The sequence below is a fragment of the Cryptomeria japonica genome, chromosome 3 (genome assembly GCF_030272615.1).
Source record: "Cryptomeria japonica chromosome 3, Sugi_1.0, whole genome shotgun sequence".
In the NCBI taxonomy this organism is placed as follows: Eukaryota; Viridiplantae; Streptophyta; class Pinopsida; order Cupressales; family Cupressaceae; genus Cryptomeria; species Cryptomeria japonica.
In genome coordinates this window covers 411,001,613-411,018,946 of record NC_081407.1, presented here as the reverse complement: position 1 = coordinate 411,018,946, position 17,334 = coordinate 411,001,613, and the positions used below count along the sequence as shown (strand labels likewise).

Here is a 17,334-nt window from a genome sequence, read left to right as displayed (position 1 = left end):
AGTTCCCCTAAGTTGAGAATTGGGGGGTCCTCATAAAATGTTTACACCTTGACTTCCACAAGAATCTAATAGAAGTCAATCGAATTGTGTGGTTGAAGTTTTTTCATTTTTTTTTTCTAATCATCCAAACGTGTTTAAACAAAGGCGCTCACCAAGCTAGAGGTTCATTACATATATGAGTACTCAATTTTGAAACCAAAGGAGACAAACCAACAAAATGCTAATATTTGGTGCTCAATGAAGCCATCAACAGAGGCAATAGGAAAATGGAGATATTCAAGGGCTTTGGTGAACTTCCGGTCAGGATTAAACATATGGTCTAGTTTGAGTGAGTGATCAACCCCATTCATTGTAACCATGATTAAAAATACACAAATATGGCTTGGACATGGTGCTTTATTTCAACTCCTTTGTCCTTGAGATGCACCAGTGTAAAATGGATGCTTTTTAATGTCATCAAATGAATATCAACCTTGATTATACCTAGTACTCATCCTCACTCCATTCACGTTGGCAATTTCAATGGCTAGCTTTTAGCAAAAACATCCAAGGCCTTTTAAACATGTACCTGATTCACATTAAGAATGTGCAAACATTGCTCAACCACACTAGCATATTTTTCTTTTGATGGTATTAAAATAGATCCCGTCACAGCTTTTATTGTTTCGTTGCATATTAAATAACCATTTAATTGCTGCCCACCTTTGAGATTTTATCACTCCATTATCCATGGTACACACTTTTCCCCTCAATTACATGACTCTTTTAGTCTTAAGAAAATATTTATGTTAATATTTATGCCATTTGCCTACTCCCGACTAATAAACATTTAAATGAATTTAGACCGTGTAATGTCCCCTACTTATACTCTGCCAATTATCCAAACAATATCTATGTTACTACCTTAATTAGGCATAGTTATCCACACCTTATAACAAAACTTCTTAAAAATCATCCTCTAATTTCCTACTGTTCCGTCCCTATTCCCAGAAGAAAGTTTGGCTGTCTAGGGCGCTTGAAACCAACTCTCAAGTTAGCCCAGATTATTGAACTCAGTCCATTCACCCTTGGGGCATGCAGCCCAGATTTCAGGAGGAGTCTTTCACCCTTGGGGCATCCTATCGGATGGAATTACTCCGCCCCTCCCTAGCAGCCCCCATCTCCCTTGGGGATGTGGAGAAATACGGAGTTAGTTTGAAGATTAGATTAGTTTTAAGAAATTCTATTACAAGACTTCATTGACTGACATTTCAGTCTTATTTCAGATTTTTATAGTTAATTATTGTAGTCACATTCAGGTATTTTAATCCATTGTATTTATTAGATTTTAATTCTGTTTATTTTCTGTGCAGAACAGATCTCTAATTCTTTTACATATACATATATTTGCTCAGAACATATATTTGCTCAGAACATATATTTGCTCAGATTTTCATTGTTCTTCCCATATTCTTTATATATAAATATTTGTATATTATTATTATTATTTTGTTTTTTTTATTATTAATATTATTAATAAGAAAATCTTCACAAAGAATATAATCGTATTTAATAAAATACTGGGTTAAGTTGCTGTTGAATACAGTCAGCAACTGAGGAAGGTATAGTCACCAGTAAGATCGCTCCAGCCTGTCACCCTTTGTGCCCAGTCCTGCGATCTTCTTGTCTTTTTCCCGTATACCTCCCTTGGGTGGAAATTGGCCCATCTTAATATACCTGTCGGTGTTGAAAAGTCACACCTTCCTTTACGTATATGGGTGTGACTTCTTTTAGGAAGGAACACATCTTAAAATAGATACTAATGTGCCGATTCATGTATGACCATTATTAATATTTCTTTCTCTTTTTATTTTTCTATGTTATTTCTTATATAAGGTTTATATATGTTGAATGATAATTATTTTAATATCATTTCTTAGTTCAATGTAGACATAGTAATATTATTAATATTATTAGTTCACATACATTAATGTTAATATTAAGATTAATAAATATTAATATTAGTATTGATATGAATACCTAATGTTATAATCATTTCATATACGTTAATAGTAATAATTCATTTATAATCTATTGAATCATTAATACATATATTAAGTGCAAGGGGAAATAAATGGTTATAATGATATTATTAATGTAGGGATATTACAGACCGCATGCAATGGTCAGTGTCAAGAAAATGTTCATGTATATCTCTCCTTTACCTAACTCTTTCTCACCTTACTCCATCCACCCACTCCCCAGTAGTAAATATTGGAATGAATTTTTGCCACATGCATTGTTTTGTATTAAGAAAATATTCAGGTTTATATGCCCCTCTTCCCAACTTGTTCTCACCCTACCCCATTCATTCACTCCTCATTTGTAAACAGTGGAACGAAATTAGGTGACATGCATTGTTTATTTTCTCTGCTTCCAATCGGCATTTATGCTTTCAATTAATCCATGGCCATAGCATTCCAATGCAGGAATTATTTATTGCTATCCTCAATTGGAGGGTCAAATTCCAGAACAGCATTTATTTCATTCCCATTCAGAGTCATCTTATCAGCAGCTGCATCACTATGGATCTGGGGAGATTTAGGGTTTTCAACAACAGCAGTAGCTTTGTGTTAATGGTCACATGGTAAGAAAATACATCACTGATCTCCACTGTTGCCATCCCTTTCTTAGATGGTCGCTTTAGTTTGAACCAAGGGTTTATCCTTCCAAGTAATTTAATCCTCAAAGCCTCATTATTGCCTGGAATTGGATGCTTAAAATTATCAAGGTCTGTTATCACCATATTAAAGTAACTTTCTCTAAACAATCAGAGTGTGTCCAGCATTGAGAGCCTATATAAACAAGGACTTTTTTCTGCATAAAATGGGTAGCCCATGCCAATCAATCTTTAGGTGTTTTCTTTAGGTGTTTGCATATCAGTTTATTTTTTATATTTCTTGCAACAGTTGGTGGACTTTATTGTAATGCAGTTTGTTATATTTTAAGGATACTTTCCAGTGTTTCTCTAAGTTTCCAGGGCAGGGGAACATGGTTTTGGGAACAAAAGGCTTGGGGAATGCCATTAAAATCACTTAAACGAACTAAAAGAAACTGAAATTGTGAGACATAAATACAATGTGTTGAATTTTAGCTTTTTAAGGTTTCTAGTATTTTTTCCCTTGAAACATTAACTTATTTATTTTTATGCACTAGATGGTGCAGGCTGTCCTATCCCGAAAAAATGATGTATCCTTCAGGTCTGTTAGTCTCTGGGAGGTCTGGGATGTCACTTGGACCCGTAGGGACCTATGCCAGTTCATATGTAGCTGTTGCCATAATCATTTAGTTTATGTTCCTTTCAACAGTCACCGAATGTTAGCATAGTGTAGTTTGCCGTATTCTAACAATACTTTCCAGTGTTTCTCTGAGTTTCTGGGACAGGGGAATATGATTTCAAGAACACAACGTTTTCCTAATTTTTGGGGACTGCTAAACAAACTAGAAGAAACTGAAACTGTGAAACATAAATACAATGTACTGAATGTGCAACAACAGTTCTCCCCCTTTTAGCTTTCTACTTTTTAGGGTTTCTAGCATACTTTTCCCTTGAAAAGTTAAACTTTTCTATTTTTAAGTACCAAAAGGTGCAGGCTGTTCAGTCCTGAAAAAGATGCACCCTCCAAGTCTTCAAATCTCTGCGAGGTCTGGGATGTTACTTAGATCCTTAGGGACACATCCCCATGGAACACTGATTTTTTATTTTGATCTTCAATATCTGCTGGCTTAGAACTGAAGTGCAATGATTATCTGCTTGCAATAGCTTTGCCAGGATGGGGCTTTGCAACTTAGGCTCACTAAGATGTAAAATTATATTCTGTTTTAATTTTAATGTTGGTTAAGATCTGCTTCAAATAATTACACAGCTTTAACTCGAGCCAAAAAGTTCTTAGCAAAATGGCATATCCGAAACAATAAGATCACAAATAGAAGGCAGCTGAGAATCAAGTGTCAAGGTGATATCCACAACCATGATGCTACAAGGGTTATGAATACATACTCATTATAATGACAGCCAAGTAATATAATAGACAACTTGCTAGAAAATTAACCATCGATTGGTACATATGTGCCTAAATGCTCTTTTGCCAACAACATGTGCTTATGGCCACACATGCATGTTAGTACGATTTAAACACTTGAAAGGACAATGGATTGACAAAGAGACCTCATCATTGGAATCCAACCTTGTTGATCTTCTCCAATTGGAAAGGCTACCTCCTTGACTTAATCTGATCATGTTCATAAACAAACAAACATTGCAAAAGTGGACACAAGGTAACTACAAACTTCTGATTGTAAATTGGAGGACAACTTTACTATCACACTTTGTGCCCTTGAAGAGAGTTAAGGCCCGGGGACTGACAACAATGGAGGAGAAGAAAAAGACTGTGTGTCTCTAGATATTGAGGATCAGGATAGTGTGGGACAACCATGACAATTCTTCATACTTAAAACATTATTGTATATTATTCTATAAGATAAATGAAGATCTCAAACAACGTAAGACGGCTGACTTAATGACTTCAAACCTTGATGCCTTTATCCTAAGCTATTATTGAAGAAATCCATTCTGGTGTGAGAAATTCCAAAGGTGGAGATCCCATAACATGATTCTTGATTTGTGGAGCTTTGGATTTTTCTTCAGCAATTTAAAATCTGAAAGATGTTTCTCGTAGTTTTGAGCCTGTTTCATAAATTTCTCACGTTTGCTAATTTTCTATTTTAGAGTGGGCTATAACATCTTAATTTAGCATGTGCTTGATCTTTCAAGGTGCCTGTGACACCTCCTTCCATTGTGGACTATATTGTTGATTCTCTTTACAACATGATTTGTAAGTGCCAATCCAATGGGGATAGTGTTGTGGATCTTAGTACCTTTGAGAACAATTTATCCATTGTAGAATCAAAGAGAAAATTTTATGTTGGTGAAGATGCATATTTTTAACACAGTGTGTTGAGCCTTAGCAAGTCTGATGAGGACTTGCAGATATGAGTCCGAGTTAGCTTTGTTAAGTTTGTAGCCAAGAAATGCAAGTCTTGACTGTCAGTTTGGCACCTGCATGAAATAGACCTACGTCTATGTAGTGTAATGATGCACACCTCTTCTTTGCTGACAAAGCCTTAATGGTCACAGGTCAGTTGGAGCTGAATTCATTTTCCTCAAGTTGATTTATAGCATTTATCCTCATCAATTCATGGGAATGAATCTCTTTCTCTATCCCCCCAATGTAGTATTTAGGTCTTGTCTCTCCACCTTCTGCCCATTGGCCTCCTATGGGTGTGCCTAACTGGTGCTGTTCTAATAGATTGAGATGAACAAAGAACTTTTCCCTCTCTCTTCTCGATAAAAAATGGTCGAGTGTGGCTAAAACCATTTCTAGGTGTTCATCATGCACTTGGTAAAAAAATGCTATCTGTGCTGGTATAGGTGGAAGCCCCCAAACCAAGGGATCTGCTCTATTAATAGATTGAAAGATAAAAAAAGGTGTTTCTCTCACTTGAGCTCTCTTTCTAAGCCAAGTTACCAAATCCAAGTCTCAATTTTCCACAAAGGTGTATATTTATTCTTAACATTCTTTTGCAAACTCAAATATTATTATCAATGCCATGAGAATGCAAGATTATGGGACAGTCCTTTTCATATTGTTTATTTGGTCCTCAAAAGGTTAAATAGTTATTTACTTTCCTTTTACATATTGACAATGTATTGTATAATTTTCAAGATTTTACACTGCTTGCAATATTTTAATAATCAAATCATTACCAAGATAGCTATTTTACATCAGCAGTTATTACCTGAATGGTTTTCACTCATCTTTATTACCAATAATTACAATACAAGGGGACCCACGAAGCACACAACTGTTGAAAATAATAGCTAGCTCAGATACCTGATTATTGCATTATAAATACAAATGTATTATCTCTTATGTAAATTGAATTATCTTTTGCTGGACCCAATCATGTAACGTGGAGGCAAGCAATTGTAACTTTGGGCTGGACCCAAACTTGTAACGTGGAGACACTTAATTGTAGCTTTGGGCTGGACCCAAATTTGTAACGTGAAAGGCAATAAATAAAATAAATCAATAAATTAGATGCAAGCCGACTTGAGGGTTGGCGCCAAAGATGGGATATAAATATAACAGCAAACAAAGTCATTACACAATCACATTATCTAATGCAAATGTTATCTGCTCTCCAAGCAGCGATCTCTCCTTCACTCAAGTGAACTCATACAAGTCTATTGTGCGAAATCTTCAAGGTTGATTGTGGCAAAGAAGTCAAAGACCCTCATACGAACTTGAGAAGGACTTCTATTTGTGCGAATCTGACCTTATACATCTTTTGCTGATCCTCCTATCCATCCGCTGTTGATAAGGGCTGCAAGCTTCATTGATATATTGAACAGCAATCTGAGATAAGTGTATTGCCTTGTAATTGCCTACATTTGAGATAATACATATTGTATTTGGGTTTTTCACCTCCAAGAGGGAGGTTTTCCCAGAGTATTGGTGTCTTTTGTCTTGTGTATTATTGCTGTTACTGTTCATTCACAGTCTCATTATAATCTAATTGCTTAAATCAACAACTGATTGCTTAAAATTAACATGGTATTAGAACTTTAGGTTCATTCAAAATAATCAGATTTTTAGTTGTACTTCACTTTCAGTTTGTTGTTTTAGTTTTGCAAGATGGTTACAGGTCTGAAAGTAGAGGACAGACTTGAAGGTGCCCTCAATTTTACATCATGGAAGGTTCGTGTCCTCCTTGCTCTTGAAGAACTGGAGTTGTTACAGTTTGTGGAAGACAAGGATCTGACTGAACCTTCGGATTCGGAAAAACTAAAGCAATTCAAGAAGAATGCTCCCAAGGCAAATAAGTTCCTTATTGATTCTGTGAAGGATCATCTTGTTCCAGTTGTCTCTAAATTGAAGACAGCCCAAGAGATGTTTAAACATCTTGAAGGGATATATGAGATCAACAACATTAGCCAGACACTTACATTGAGGAAGTAACTTCTTCAAGTCAAAATGAGCAAAGGAGATTCAGTCTTGTCCTTTTTCATGAAGATTTCAGAATTGAAGGACCAACTCAGCGCCATTGGAAGCGAGGTTGTGGACAAGGATATTGTCATGATTGCTTTGAATGGTATTCCTGACTCTTGGGATCCTTTCATTCAAAGCATAAGTGGAAGAGCTGAATTCCCTTCCTTCAATCGCCTTCGGTCAGATTGGATTCAAGAGGAGTCACGCCTTGCTACCAGAGAAATGCATAAAGGCTCTCATGGACGAGATCAACATGTGCTTGCATCTCAACATGTTAGAAGAAAGGGAGGCCATTGGAAGAAGAACAACTTCAAAAGAGATAGAGACTTCAAACCTCCTGCTTTCAATTCAAGGAAGCAACCAAGGGATCTTTCACGTGTTCGTTGCTTCAGATACGACAAGTTTGACATTATGCCAAAGAATGTCAGAATCCGCCCATGCAAGGAGAGCCCAACCTGAATGAAGTTGCAAACTCAGAGGATAATGATGACTATCTCTTCATTTCTGCCTTGTCTAGCAATGTGCCAATCGATAGCAACTCTTGGTTGATAGACAGTGGTGCATCTAGACACATCACGGGATATCGAGAGCATCTCTCAGACTTGATGGAGAAAGAGTCCAACCTTCATGTGGTAATTGGTGATGATGCTCAGTATTCGGTAAGAGGTTTTGGTAGCACTTCTTTAAATTTAGAATTTGGCATGTCCTTGCATCTTAGTGATATTTTATTTGTCCTTGGAATTAAAAGGAATTTAATTTCTATTTCTGCCCTAGAAGATAAAGGTTATCAAATAGCATTTTCTGAGGGTAAAGTACTTGCATGGCCTAAGAAATCTAGTATTAAATCTGCTCGTGTTATTGGAAATAGATATGATAGTTTGTATAAGCTTTCAGCTAACCCCATTCAAGCACTCATTCATGAAGCTCTTGAATCTAGTGAGCTATGGCATAGAAGGCTCGGTCATCTTCACTATCAGGCACTTCCTTCACTTGAAAAGATGGTTAAAGGTATGCCTAAACTTAATCAATTTCATGATGATGCTTGCAAAGATTGTGCATTAGGTAAGAACACTGAAAGTCCATTTCATAAAAGTGAAAGTAGAGATAAGGAAAAATTAGCACTTGTTCATTCTGATCTATGTGGACCCATGTCTGTTCCTTCACCTAGCGGATTTCTATACTATGTTACATTTATAGATGATTTTTCTAGAAAGACTTGGATTTACTTTCTAAAATCTAAAGAATCTGATAAAGTGTTAAGTCGGTTTAAAGAATTTAAAGCTCTAGCTGAAAATATGTTTGGTAAAAGGATTAAAGTGTTAAGATTTGACAATGGAGGTGAATACACACCTCAAGTGGCTTCAATGACTTTTGTGTAGAAACAGGAATTAAGAGGGAGTTCTGCGTTCCCTATAATCCTCAGCAAAATGGTATAGCTGAACGAAAGAATAGAGCCATTGTTGAAGCTGCCAAAGCTATGATTCACGATCAGGACCTGTAGACCTTCTTATGGGCTAAAGCATCCAAGACTGCAGTGTACATTTAGAATAGATGCCCTCACCTTGTCCTGAAGAACATAACTCTTGAGGAAGCTTTCACCGGAGTCAAACCAAATATCAACCACCTAAGGATCTTTGGAAGTCCTGTCTATGTTCATGTGCCAAAGGAAAAAAGGACTAAGTTAGAGCCTTCCGGGAAGAAGGGTATCCTTGTTGGATATAGTGAATCTTCCAAGGCATTTCGCATCTACATTCCTGGTCAAAGGTACACTGAGGTAAGTAGGGATGTCACCTTTGAAGAAAATATTGCTTTCAAGAAATCTAAAGGTCCTCTTATTGATAATGATAAAGAAGTCAATGATAATCAAAATATGGATATTGATACTAACCCTGAGATTCAGAGGGAGTTTATTGAACCTTCTGAACCTATTGAGCATGATGATCCTCCTAAGCCTCTGGTTCCAACTGATGCACCTAGAGACATTGCAGTTAACAAGAAAAGACCACTTTGGGTTAGAAGCACAATTCAAGATGTAGAAAAGTTTGCAGCTCCTAGTGGCACTTTCAGAGAAAGTAAGAGACTTCAGAAGCTCTCCAACTATGTTGCAATGATGTGCAACATCATTGAGACTGAACCCTCCAACATAGAAGAAGCCATGAACCTGCAAGCATGGAAGTTAGCTATGGACGAAGAGTATCAATCCATAATCAAGAATGATGTCTGGAATATTGTGCTTAGACCTAAAGGTAAGTCTGTTGTTTCTTCCAAATGGTTGTTTAAAATTAAACATGCTGCTGATGGTAGTATAGAGAAATATAAAGCTAGATTTGTAGCTCGTGTTTTTTCTCAAAAGGAAGGCATAGATTATGAAGAAACATTTGCTCCTGTTGCTAGATATACTTCCATTAGAACTATTATAGCTAGTGTTGTAGCCAAAGGTTGGAAATTACATCAGATGGATGTAAAGACTGCCTTCTTTAATGGTGTTATTGAGGAAGAAGTCTATATTGAACAACCTGAAGGTTATGAGATTCATAATAGAGAAACTCATGTGCAGATTGAAGAAAGATCTCTACGGCCTCAAGCAAGCTCCTAGAGCTTGGTATGAAAGAATTGATAAGTACTTAGTTTAGGATTTTATAAGAATGATGCTGATCCTAACATTTACTTTAAAGTATTTAATGGTGAAATGCTAATTCTGGTTCTATATGTAGATGATTTATTTCTAACTGGTGAAGATAGTCTCATCATTAGGTGTAAGAAAGAATTAGCTACTGAATTTGAAATGAAGGATCTAGGTCTAATGCATTACTTTCTAGGGTTAGAAGTGTGGCAAAGACCTAATGAAATTATTTTAAGTCAAGGTAAATATACTATTGATATATTGAAAAGATTTGGTATGATGGATTGTAAACCTATGTCTACTCCTATGGAAACTAACTTGAAGAAGTTGAGTAATTCTGCAGCTAACTCTGATTTTGCAGATCCTTCAGAGTACAGGCAGTTGATTGGATCCTTGATGTATCTAGTCAACACTAGATCAGATATCTGCTATGCAGTGAGTGCACTTAGCCACTTCATGAACCAGCCAAAGCATGTTCACTTGGTGGCAGCCAAGCAAATCCTGAGATACTTGCATGGAACAGTTGGCTATGGACTAAAGTATTCAACCAACACAGTAATCAATTTGGATGGCTACTCTGATTTTGATTGGGCTGGAAGTGTTACTGACAGAAAAAGTACTTCAGGAATCTGCTTCAGCTTGGGTTCCACTATGATCTCTTGGGCCAGTAGGAAACAGTCCTCAGTTGCACTGAGTACTGCAGAAGGTGAATACATTGCTTCAAGTGTAGCAACTAGAGAAGCAGTTTGGCTTCGCAAGCTTCTTGTTGGGTTGTTTGAACTTTGGACAACCTTGGGAATCCACTGTTATTTACTATGATAATCAGAGTTGTATTAAAATGTCTAATAATCTCGTGTTTCATGACGGGTTAAAACATGTGGGGAAACTCATTATCACTATGTTCGTGATATGGCACAAAGAGGTGCCATCCAGCTGAAATATATCAGCACTGATGAACAGATTTCAGATGTTCTCACCAAGCCTCTAGCTCGAGTGAGGTTTGAGTACTTCAGAGAGAAGCTTGAAATTGTGGAGAACACAACATTGATTGAGAGGGAGTCTCAATCTCAGTGATACAATTTAGTTTGCATCCTCCACCCTCTGCGGGCAATGCAAGGTGACATTGTATCCTTCTCTGGGAGAAGGCTGAGGTGTAAGACCTCTTCCACCCTCTGCGGGCAATGCAAGATGGACATCATGAAATGAGTTCATGATATTTATGTGTTTTATTGCAGGTATACTCTATGGAGCTTATACATTCATCCTTGTGGGCAATGCAAGATGAAAGTCATGAATGGGTCATGACAAGTGGTAGATATCCTCTCTAGCTAAGAGGGAGTGTTGAAAATAATAGCTAGCTCGGATACTTGATTATTGCATTATAAATACAAATGTATTATCTCTTATGTAAATCGAATTATCTCGGGCTGGACCCAATCATGTAACGGGGAGGCAAGTAATTGTAACTTTGGGCTGGACCCAAACTTGTAACGTGGAGACACTTAATTGTAGCTTTGGGCTGGACCCAAATTTGTAACGTGAAAGGCAATAAATGAAATAAATCAATAAATTAGATGCAAGCCGACTTGAGGGTTGGCGCCAAAGATGGGATATAAATATAACAGCAAACAAAGTCATTACACAATCACATTATCTCATGCAAATGTTATCTGCTCTCCAAGCAGCAATCTCTCCTTCACTCAAGCGAACTCATACAAGTCTATTGTGCGAAATCTTCAAGGTTGATTGTGGCGAAGTAGTCAAAGACCCTCATACGAACTTGAGAAGGACTTCTATTTGTGCGAATTTGACCTTATACATCTGCTGCTGATCCTCCTATCCATCCACTGTTGATAAGGGCTGCAAGCTTCATTGATGTATTGAGCAGCAATCTGAGATAAGTGTATTGCCTTGTAATTGCCTACATTTGAGATAATACATATTGTATTTGAGGCTGGGTTTTTCACCTCCAAGAGGGAGGTTTTCCCAGGGTATTGGTGTCTTTGTCTTGTGTTTTATTGCTGTTAATGTTCATTCACAGTCTGATTATAATCTAATTGCTTAAATCAACAACTGATTGCTTAAAATTAACAACAACCACGAATTTCTTAGAATGGTAGAAGAATGACAGATATAGTCCCACCACTTGGACTTTTCACCCTCTAGGATATATCTCCGGCAAAGATTTTGAGTATGGGCGTGCTATAAAGTCTTTTCTCACAATTATTATCATTTTTGGACTATTGCAACCATTTCTTAGAATGAGAGAAGAATGGAAAATATAGTCCCACACTTGGACTTTTCACCCTGTAGGCAAATCTCCATTGGCAAAGATTTTGAGTGTGGGCGTGCTATAAAGTCTTATCTCACAATTATTATCATTTTTGGATTTTTGGGCGTGCTAGTTGTTAGTAATGGGAGCTTCCAAAGTACAATATTATTTAGATATTGTGTTTGTTTGTTTTTTTCCACTACATGGAGTGTTTATCACTACACTCATCACTACTATTTTTAATGATTAGTCATTACCTTGATGACCTTTTTTCATGTATATTTGCTATTAATCACAAGACAAGGAGACACAAAACACAAAAGCATCTCTAAGCATTTGTTAATAAGGGTGAGGAATAATTATTATAATCCATTGCTTTGTTTGTTGCACTTATGAGGTTATTTTCTTCTATCTAATGCACCCAGGGTTTGCCCCTTGTTTCATCAATCAAGGTATAGTCTCTACCAACTGAGATGAATTTGGTATTTTAATCTCAACATTTTATCGTCTCTTCCGAATTTGAACCTGTTTGAGTGTGTCTTCAAGGTAATTCCTTATGCTATCGTTCCTTGAAGCATTTTGCCAAATCATCTATATATCAGGAAAAATGTTGTTTGTTACACAGGTATTGTAATGTATGTATTGTTCATAGTGTAATACAAATTCATGTGAAACCAATTACCTGTAGGTTATTCAGAACTATAACCTCCAGCATTTGTCTTCCATGTTGTTTGTGCTTTTCTCTCTATGTAGTGCTTATTATCTTTCACCTAGAAATAGATTTCTAGGCCCAAGGAAGCATGATGAAATCATAAAAAATTCAATTTATGCTATACATGTGCTTGTCAACATATGTACACTAATTTGTGGGTAAGTTCATTGTTAAGTGTTGAGCATAGATTTTTCTTTGCATTATTAGTTGCATGTTCTATTCAATTTATGTTTAAATTTTGATGCAAAAATGAAATATTGATTATCTACATTATAATATTTTGCATGAGTTTTTTTTTGTTCTCTAAAATATATGTATTATTTTTATATAGAATTATAGCTTAATTCTTTCATTTGACTCCCAGCAATTGGTGGTACAACTGGTCAACTGCTCCAGCAAAATGCTCATGTCTTTTCTCAAATCACAGCGAATCTTCAAGCCTATCATGTAAGTTCTATTGATTTAGTATCTTGACAAATATAAAATGAAAGTCAAGAAAGAAGATCCTTGCTGTAGCATCTCTTAGACTCCTCCAATGTCATCCATTCTTCCTTTTTGAACCTACAAAATTTATCAAATTGCTTAAGGATATGGTAAGTTACATATTTCATCTTTGTGCTTCTAGACAAATGCATTGCATTTATGGATTCTTAGATAAAATTGTTCTAATTTGCAGGTGCTTATGCCCTTGGTTAGTGCACTGGTTTTCTAATTCGTAAGCCATTATAAGAATTCCACATGTTACAACTTTGCAGGTTGTTTTAATTCCTATTTTACCTGAAAAGCACCTGCTCCATAGGATTATATTGTGCTTTTCTGCCATGTTAAAGTGAAATGACTATTGTTCTAGAGTTTTCTCTTTCATGTGCTCCTGTATTCTGAGCATACTGATTTTTCAATTCCTTTTCTTTTAAGGGATATACACATTATGCTAGTTCATTGGAGTCAAATAGGGGTGTTCTTTATCCTCCACTTTGTTTGGCTTATATTTTGTTAAGCTAGAAGAATGGCTAAACAAAACTGTTGGAGAGGGTATCCAGCTGGTAGGTTTTGTGGTAAAGTTACTTTTGTAATTTTAATTGCAAAATCTGCCCATGGTTTGATAAAACATTTGAAGGCTTTACAACTCTTTTGCCAAGAGGTTGGGATGCAAGTGAACACCAAGAAGACCAAAGTCATTATTTTTTCTTTGAAAAGAAAGAACCAGCAGGTTAACTTTATCTTTGGGGGAAACTTTTTGGAGATAGTGGAATAATACAAGTATTTAGGAATTGATTTTTGCTATAGGTTCAACTGGGAGATTTGTAGGAAAGCAGAGTTTTGGGACTAGAAAACCAAGAAAACACTTTTTGGTCTATTGGTTGTGCCGGTTATCTTCTATGGTTGTGAGGCTTGGGGGAATAGCATGTCAAACCTCAAGTGGAGACAATTAGAAAGAATCCAAAAACATCCTATCACTAGTAGTCTTAAAGTCAAATCAGCAATCCCCTATGAGATCTTTTTGGCTGAAGCGTGAATATTTTTGATGGAAGCATCAATGGTAGTTTGTTTAATGATCTACTAAAAAAAGGTTGAAAACATGGATAAGCATTGCTGACCCAAAATGGTTGTTGAGGAGGAATTACATCATAGGAAGAAGACTTGGATAAAGTGGAACAAGAAGTGGATGAGCAAATAGGACGTTAGTTTGTAAGAATGTCCTAACTTTAATGTAAAGATAAAAAGGTTCGTATTAGAAAAATTCAAGACTACCATGTGGACAAAATAGATTGGTAAAAAAAAAAGTGCACTATATCAAAGAGTTCAACCCATGTGGGAACATGTTGAAAAAGCCTATTTGGAGGCAGCAATTGAGGGAAAGCCTAAAATTTTATTCTCATGGTTGAGGACTGGTTCTCATCATCATAGATGTGAGATGGCTAATGGATGGTCCCCAAGGAAGATTGGGAAGAGCGAACTTGTATTTTCTGCAACAAAGGGGTTGTTGAAACTGAATGGCACTTTATCATAGAGTATGTATTGTATGAGGATATTTTTCTCAGTTTGAAAACATTTTGTAGGTGGTCAGTGTGAATGAGCTATTTGAGGAGGCAAGGCTTCACAAAATCAACAGGTTCCTTGATCAAGATTCATAATAGAAGAGTAGTCATTGAAGGAAAATTGAAAATGTGTTAATATTGCCTCTGGGTCTCTTACACTGCTTGGTCTTGTGGACCTCATTAAAATTCCTTCTTCTTATCCATATTTTAATAATCAATTCTTAATTATATCATCCAATACCACAATGCCTTTGTTATTATATCATTTAAGCTGGCCAAGATGAGGAAAATTTATATGTCATAAAATGATTGGTATAGGGTAAACTGTGAAAATCTTGCAAGGAACAGTTGCAGCGGTTTGGGTTAGGTTAAAGAAAACTTTGGAAAAATTAGAAGAGTTTGTTGGCTCTCAAAGTTGTGAAACCCCGAATCCCTAAAGACAAACTATACCGAAGTGCTAGTGATGCCAACTTAAGATAGAAAGCTTGTAGCTTATGATTAGGTAGGGACAATAATTAGCCAAGTAATAAGGAGAAATGGTTCTTGCTTTCTGGCTTTGCTAGGCCAAGGGGGTGTCCTAATCTCTCAAAATATGAAAATGAAAGAAAAATGAAGACATAAACCCAAGGTCCTAACAACCATGCCCTATGGCATTATGAACTCCAAACAGGTCACTAAGTTTCATGTGATTGCTTGCTGCAGCTAGACCTCTAAGACCTTTAAATGAGCAGATGAGAACTTTCTTGCATTTGTATCCAAAGATAACAGTAGTACTATTCTCGAGTAAATGAATCCACCTAACTTCACATACATGTGCAAGAAATACAACATGCTTGATCCACAAGGGATCTATCAGTTTTAAGACAACATATGATACATTGTGAATTGCATTACTAGATCATACAAGCATGGTGGAACATAACTATACTTCTAAGCTAATGAGGACAAGAGAGAGTATGGTTGGAGTATGTTTGGTCATTCACCTCCTAGACTAGTGCCCACTCCATTGGGCAATAGATTCATAACCTGCAAGGAAGAAGAGAGCACACCTACAAATCATAAATGGAACCAGGCTTGCATAAACATCAATGTTCCACGGAGATGCGTCCCCCCCAGAAAAACCCACCTTCCCCATAGGAAGACGTTTCCAAGACTTGGGGACTTGGGGGAAACGCCCCCCAACAACAACACCACTTCCACCACCTCTGCCACCTTTGTCGAGGATGCCGCCGTGATGCTTGCTATATGGCACATGCCATTAAATACTGATTGCAAATTTTAACTTCGTGAAAATTAGTTGGCCATTTATGGGGCACTCAAAAAGATGTTATACTACAGATTTTGCCTTGAAGACCTCAATTGACCTCTATTTTTGTATCAGCGCCGCTCCCCCCCCACTGCTCCGTCGTCGTCCCCCTGCCATCCCCTCACCATCCCAAACTTTAGGCCCTTGGTCCCCCCATCCCCGAAACTCGTCCTCGCATCTCCCTGTCCCCTTGCCAGGAAACTCCATGGAACATTGATAAACACAAAAATCATTGATAAATCCCTTTTGCAAATAAGCATGCTTAATAATCCATCTCAATGTTACAAAAACCATCATGAAATATTTCCAATGCATTAGAATGTTGTCACACATTTATTTAACTCCTATTACAATCATGCCAACAAATGTGAAAGACAAAACCCCACAAGTAGGTTCAAAGTTTCCCTTGAGTTGCTACACTCGGCTATGGAGATATTCAATTACAGACATAGCTTCAATTGAATACCCTTCCCATGATTTACAAAGCATCTTCTTTTCCCTTATAGGCTTGACTTGTACAAATTGTTTCCCGAAAACAATTGAGACACTTGCCATCAGAAAGTTAGCTCAATGACCAACCCTTGTTAAATATTACATTCTTGGATTTGTTGATAGGTACCAATAGGTAAAACATTCTCTTCATGCCTAGATAGGTCACCAAGTACTAATTTGTAGGCTTGCAAAAGAGGGCATTCATTTAATCATCTCTAGGCTGCCCATGCTCTTTTTGTTAGTAGCACATGGCTTTGCACTTGAATCTGTGCCCTTGAGGAGTTCAACGAGACTTGGACTTGATTTGGATGTTGTTAAGTCTCCCATGCATACATTTAAGGGCATTAATGGTGCACTAGGGTGTGCAAGAAAGTAGATGAGCAACATTATACAAACAATGAAACTTTGAGGCGGAGTTACAATTGGGTTTTGCATTTTGCACGGAAGGTTGAGACAGTGTAAGGTTGGTAGGAATTGGAAGTTGACATGAAATTTGTAACTTTAGGGAAGGTTCAAATGTTTTTAGGAAAATGTATGGTTAATAGTGGAAAGGTAGAGTCGATAAGTAGAGATGTAATTTTTAGAAACGGGTGAAATGTCCACAAAGACAAGCTCTTGTAAAGAAAAACGTGGGATGCAATTTGCAAGAGTTGCAAAGTTGCATGGAGACTTCAAAGTTATTCAAGGAATGAAGTGGGAACTAAAATTTAGGATGCAACTTGCATGACTTTCAAAGTTACATGGAGACTTTGAAGTTCTGCTAAGAACAAAGGAGGCATGACTAGAAATTGGGGATACA

The 17,334-nt window shown here is 36.8% G+C and overlaps 1 protein-coding gene across 3 annotated transcripts in view; it reads left to right on the top strand.

Annotated features, from left to right (window-relative positions):
* Positions 1–17,334, top strand: part of LOC131069517 (uncharacterized) — a 78,347-nt gene that overhangs the window by 35,431 nt on the left and 25,582 nt on the right. For all 3 annotated transcript variants that reach the window (XM_058004991.2, XM_058004990.2, XM_058004992.2), the window contains exon 5: positions 13,063–13,145. In XM_058004991.2, the coding sequence (XP_057860974.2) occupies positions 13,063–13,145 (83 nt within the window). The remainder of the gene's footprint in view (positions 1–13,062; positions 13,146–17,334) is intronic.